The sequence below is a fragment of the Lygodium microphyllum genome, chromosome 4 (assembly GCF_053477565.2).
Source record: "Lygodium microphyllum isolate KBCC chromosome 4, Lygodium_microphyllum_v1.1.10, whole genome shotgun sequence".
NCBI classification, from domain to species: domain Eukaryota; kingdom Viridiplantae; phylum Streptophyta; class Polypodiopsida; order Schizaeales; family Lygodiaceae; genus Lygodium; species Lygodium microphyllum.
The window spans coordinates 154,088,782-154,094,119 of record NC_141138.1 but is presented as its reverse complement, the minus strand read 5'-3'; the positions used below and the strand labels follow the sequence as shown (position 1 = coordinate 154,094,119).

Here is a 5,338-nt window from a genome sequence, read left to right as displayed (position 1 = left end):
TCTCTCTCCCGACAATCCTTGTTTCACTCTCATTTGTAGCTCTTAGAAATGGGGGGTACTTATGACCATGAACTTGTGTGTGTCCACACAAGCAAGTTGATGATGGCCCCCAAGGCCTAAATTTTAATGGGGTACTTAATACTTCATGTAATAAAAGTGTTTTGAAATATCATTTATTAATTTAATGTTAGTCTCAAAGCGAGATATATTGTGCATTAAATAGTCAAATGCACGAGAGATGTTGTCAAATTTAGGCCTTGATAACCCTTGTGCAAGTCAATTGACTTGTGTGTGGTAAGCCTCTATGAACCATGCCATGCCCAAGTAAATTTTACTTGCACAATTCTACATAGTGAAGTTCAATAGTGTGGCCGGTTCATTTGACTACTATTAACCTTGGAGTTAGTCCTAACTCCAGGGAGTTCATGTGGTACCCTCTAAAAATGAGGGTGTGAAGTTGGGAGGACATATCAATTATTGATCGGTAAAGATTATGTTCTCCCTCCTCGGGCTCCATTTCTCTCTTCATAGAGGTTCAATGCATGCCGCCCCCCCCCCCCCCCCCCACAAACATGCTCTTCTTAAGCAGTCTCAGGAGTTACGTGTGGCGCCGCGCGCGGCCCCTAAACGAGCGTTTTAAGACCCCAAGTTCACACAAACACTTTCTTTTTGGGTATTAATAACCTATTTTAGGGTTTCCTTTAAAAGAAAAAAGAGAGAGAGTAAAATTCTAAGTTTTGAGGAGTAAATCTGGGGCGGCCACGAAGCCTGAAATGCCTCTTCGGCAACCGCAAAAGATTCCTTTTTTCCGGGAGGCAAAAACTGCTTTAAATATTCGCGTTCTATAATTAGAAGCGGAAGCACCCACGATCCTCGATATTCGATAAGCTCAAAATAAACCTCAATAATATCAATTATCATATCATATCATTCTTTGTTGGAGATTTTCGATTCTCGCTTCGTCTCTGTATCTGGTCGGGTTCTCTCTCTTTCTCTCTCTCTCTCTCTCTGATCACATCTTGTCGTGTTTTTGTTCCCCTGCATTGGTTCTCGGGAATTCTCTCAATCGATCAGATTATGTCTTTGTGTGGATATATATGTGATTTAAGACTGTGAATCAGTTTCTGAATGTGACTAAGTAGTTACTTATTTTGGTGTTGCCACCATATCAGGCATTTTGTATAAAGGGACCTGGCTAACCATGAAGAAGTACTTGAATGGATGTATTTCGGGGGCACTCGAGGCATCGTTGATCAAGGTACGCTGACATTAGCTATGCAATTTTGCTGTGACAATTGTGATGTGTAGAAATTTTGTTGCTGTCAGTCATTGATTAAGTCGAGCCGAGATAAGCTATGCAATTTTACTTTGCCTCTAGTTCTGGATTTTTTGCTATTGTATCGTGTCCCATCGAGACCTATTTTTTGCAAAGGCCAGCTGCTTGTTGCGCATCTCCTTGTTCCTTGTTGCACGTCTCCTTGCGGGTTGCTAGGGTGGACTGCTTTTCCAAAGGTGGGTATTCAACATCATGAGGTCCTGTTCAGGAACTAGTTCAGGAACCTAGCTAGGTATGTGGTCGCTCCCACGCAAAAGCTCATGATATTGTCATAATCCACAATGTGGGAATTATAGGGCGAATTAGTCTAAAGCTTGTTGTGCTTCTTGTATTATCCGTAAGTGGATGCAGTTATGCAAAAGCCAGCTCGATTCACACCTTGTCCATTTGCTTGCTTAGTGGTTGATATCTGCACATGTATTCATAGTTTGTACCTTGCACATTCGTTTGATTCGAGTGACATTTGCAATCGCTTCTTTAAACATCAATCCCCTCGTTTGTGCAGGAGTCTTCTCGCATTTGCTTGCATTAGTCTGGCCATTTGTATGCTCTCAGGATTGCTCCATTAGAACTGCAAGGTTTTGCGATTTTCTTTTCTACTGACCTGATGTTTCTGGTAACTTGCTTTAATATTTCTTCTCCAAAAATTTCGAAGTGGAAGAAGCTATTGGAATGGGACTTACATTAATTTACTGCTTTGAGAATTAATTTTTGATTTTTAAGAGGATCTAAATGTAACTGTTTGATGGTTTTTTGGATTCCCATAAGCCAGTGCAGGCTTTGCCAAATGTTTTGATGTTGAAGATTTGCAGGTACATGTAGTACCATTCTGTTGATACTGTAAAACCAAGCCCCTAGTATTGCATTTGTTGCCCGTATAATGATGGGGGGCGGTATGTTGCTACGCACAGTTGCCCGAGCTGTTGGGTCAACAGGGCCAAATCCTGCTGTGACTGGTCCTGCATCAACGTCATTTTGCTCAAACTGCAGAGGTCAACTGACACGGCCCTCAAATTTAAAAACATCTTGTTCACATGGCTCTAACTTATCCCAGCAAGCTGACACTATCTATCAAACGGAATCTCTCAAGGAGTGGGAGTTCGCAGGGTTTGAAGATGAAACAGATGGAAAGACACGAGAACATCTAATATTTGGCTCAATGCCAGCGTCACAAACTGAAGAACTGGAGGATTATTATGTTTCTGATCAATGCTGGCGCATTTTTGGTTTACCACCATCTGTGGATGAGGCACAACAGGCCGCTACTGAACTTCAAGTTGCTTTGTCAGCGTAAGCTTTGTCTCGTCATGTAGTCTTGCTGACTAAGTAGCAGGCTTGTAATGTGTAGGCAATTCTGAGAACTTACTTGATTTTCAACTGTGTACCATAATTTGCTCTTTCGGACACTTCAATCTGCATGTGAATGTTTGGATCACAAATTATCACTTGCTTTTGATTGTACAAAAATATCTAATAAGTGCTACTCTCTTAAAATCATCCAAGGTCAGATGTGAGACACAAGTTAAAGCACATGAATTGCACACACAGCAAAGCCCAAATAAATAACAAGCTTTACATTATTCTGGAGAGTTTAAAACCATTGATGAGAAGCACTGCACTCTTGCATGAAGCTCACACTTTGGGCAGTCAGATCCGTATGTTATATAATCCTGTTTAGGCTCCTGTCAATATGCAGAGAAAATCAAAACTAGGGCTTGACCCAGCCCTAGGGCATCAAGTTGATATATATTTTTCGTGTAGTCTCAACAGAGCATTGAGAAGAAGAGAGAAAATAACCATATGTTAGCGCACCTAGGGACGATATGATTGTCTTGTAGAGTCAGTTGAGAGGATCTGTTTGCATTGATTATAGCGTAAAGGAAGCAGATTATTTTCAACTTGCTTGAATGACAAACATTGTATTTCAGCTAGCTCTGTTCGTCTGGCAGTTTGTTTACCTATTCTTACCCTGTTAAGGATACTCTGTACAGGGCATCACTCCCAACCACTGAATTGCGTGACAATGAAAGTTCCTCTGTATCTTCAGCATCTAACACCCCATTCGTCGACATGACCAAATTTGAATATATTCCAGAAAAGAACCAGGATAGTGATGAACCTTTAGGATGGTCAGAACCTCGAGTAGTCTTGTCTGGATCTGGAACAGGAGAAGTTGCGAAGAATCCAGTGTATGAAGCGTTTCAATTGCTCCAGAGAGATCCTAATGTAAAGGTAAAGACTTAAATGAGGTTTGCAGTAAGAACGCATAGATATTAGACTTTAGTGGATCCGAGTTACACTATTAATAGCTGATGTTCTGAATGTAACTGCAAACACAATGGCAGGGTGCAGTGATATCTATTGTATCTGATCCTGATGTATGGCATGCCATGATGAAAAATGAGAAGGTGCAGGAATTGAAACGCATTTTCCAAGAATCTCAAGGTTGTGCTTTCTCCTTAAATTACTCCTGTTATGATCTTACTGGATATGCATCTGCATTTTTGCAAAAGCAGGACGATCTTTACTCGTTGTATTTGGAACTTTGCAGGCCCGTCTGAAATTATAATATCATCAGCAAATATGCCCATTCCAGCTAAACAGGACTTTTTGGGTGGTGTTTTATATCTGCTTCATTACATACTCAGGGAGTCAAAGCAAGCACTGTTCCAAATGAAAGACAATGCAGCAAAGCTCATACAGAGTATATCTCACCTTTTCAGTGAGAAGCAGGAAAAAGATGACAGTTCCTGCAACAAGGCTGTGAGATCATCTATGATGCTAGCTGTCATAGTTCTTGCCATTGTCCTTGTTAAGCGGGTACAAGCATGATGATTCTCTACGAGCCATCAAGGAGCGCAAAATGGTCTTGGACTTCATGCTCCTGTACTGGCTAAAGTCAGTGAATTTGTCGAAATAAAATGCATATAAGTATTAAAAAACAAACTATCCTTCAGTGGTAGGAAGCAATACCGGCTGCAGATAAATTTGATCAGCTCTATGTTCATATATTACAGAGCAACTGCCCGATAGGCTTCATGACACTCTGGAGGGTTAGAAAGCTAGGCTTGAGGTTGATCAAGCCAATTACAAGACTATAGAGGACTTCTAAGTCTGCATGCATTTCCAGATGACATCACATTTTGTGAAATTTTCCTCACATGAAGGTGCTTAGATGTAATGATGCTTCTCCCTAGGTCTTTGTACATATACGTTTGGAAAAGCACTTCAGATTCATAGCATATGCATATATACATTCGGAGGAACAATTCAGATTCACAGCATGTGTATTGGCTGTTTTACTTTGGTCTTGTACATATATACATCTGGAATTAGCATCTCAGATATACTGTGTGACTTTTGAAGTTCATAACTTGATATATATTGATACAGGTACATTTTAAATAGCAGTGTGCATAGCTTGAGAATCCCTTCTGTCTGCATGCTGTGTTTCCACAAGGCCATTTCAAATAAACGTTTTAAGGACGATTTCCTTTGTAGTTGCCTCCCTTGCAGCCTTTGAAGCTCAATCTGCTTCCACCACCCAGCTGACTGCATCCACAGGGCCACTCTCACCATCTTTTTTGTGTGGTGCAGTTTTTCCCCGCTCCCTCCCCACTGGGTGCAGATTTCTTTGGCGGTGATGGTCCCTGGTCATGAGGTTGTCCCTCCAGCTAGGCTATAATCTTAAGAGCCGTTCTCAAGTCTTCTAACCTTGGGTCTTATAAGACCTTATTGGGAGATTGGTTAGGAGCATTGTGGTAGAGTACGGGATTGTTGTTGGTGATTAGGCGAGACCATTATTAGGTGAATCGGTCTTAGATGCTGTAATGAGGTGCAATAGATCATTGCCATGAGTTAGTCAAACTGGGGTTAGATGTCATCGATATTTTGTCATTTAAAGGCAGTGGACTCTCCATCCTTGGATGGAAGGCTTGCTGCCTAGTGAGTGACCGGGTCCCAAGTACAGGAGAGTGGAGACCCCACTCAGTCAGGATGCAA

At 41.4% G+C, this 5,338-nt stretch overlaps 1 protein-coding gene across 5 annotated transcripts; it reads left to right on the top strand.

The window, feature by feature from the left end:
- The first annotated feature begins 764 nt into the window (after window positions 1-764).
- Window positions 765-4,698, top strand: LOC148037795 (uncharacterized). 5 transcript variants are annotated; one of them, XM_087676742.1, is made up of 6 exons: window positions 765-974; window positions 1,173-1,258; window positions 2,248-2,626; window positions 3,328-3,568; window positions 3,682-3,781; window positions 3,888-4,698. In XM_087676742.1, the coding sequence occupies exons 2-6, from the start codon at window positions 1,222-1,224 to the stop codon at window positions 4,166-4,168; spliced, it is 1,038 nt and encodes a 345-aa protein (XP_087532868.1). In that variant the 5' UTR covers window positions 765-974; window positions 1,173-1,221; the 3' UTR covers window positions 4,169-4,698. The 5 variants fall into 5 exon arrangements, with proteins under 5 accessions (XP_087532868.1, XP_087532870.1, XP_087532872.1 ...); XM_087676744.1 differs by having other exon boundaries at window positions 769-974; window positions 2,149-2,626; window positions 3,888-4,696; XM_087676746.1 differs by lacking the exon at window positions 765-974 and adding an exon at window positions 1,842-1,914 and having other exon boundaries at window positions 982-1,258; window positions 2,149-2,626; window positions 3,888-4,697.
- The last annotated feature ends 640 nt before the right edge of the window (window positions 4,699-5,338 follow it).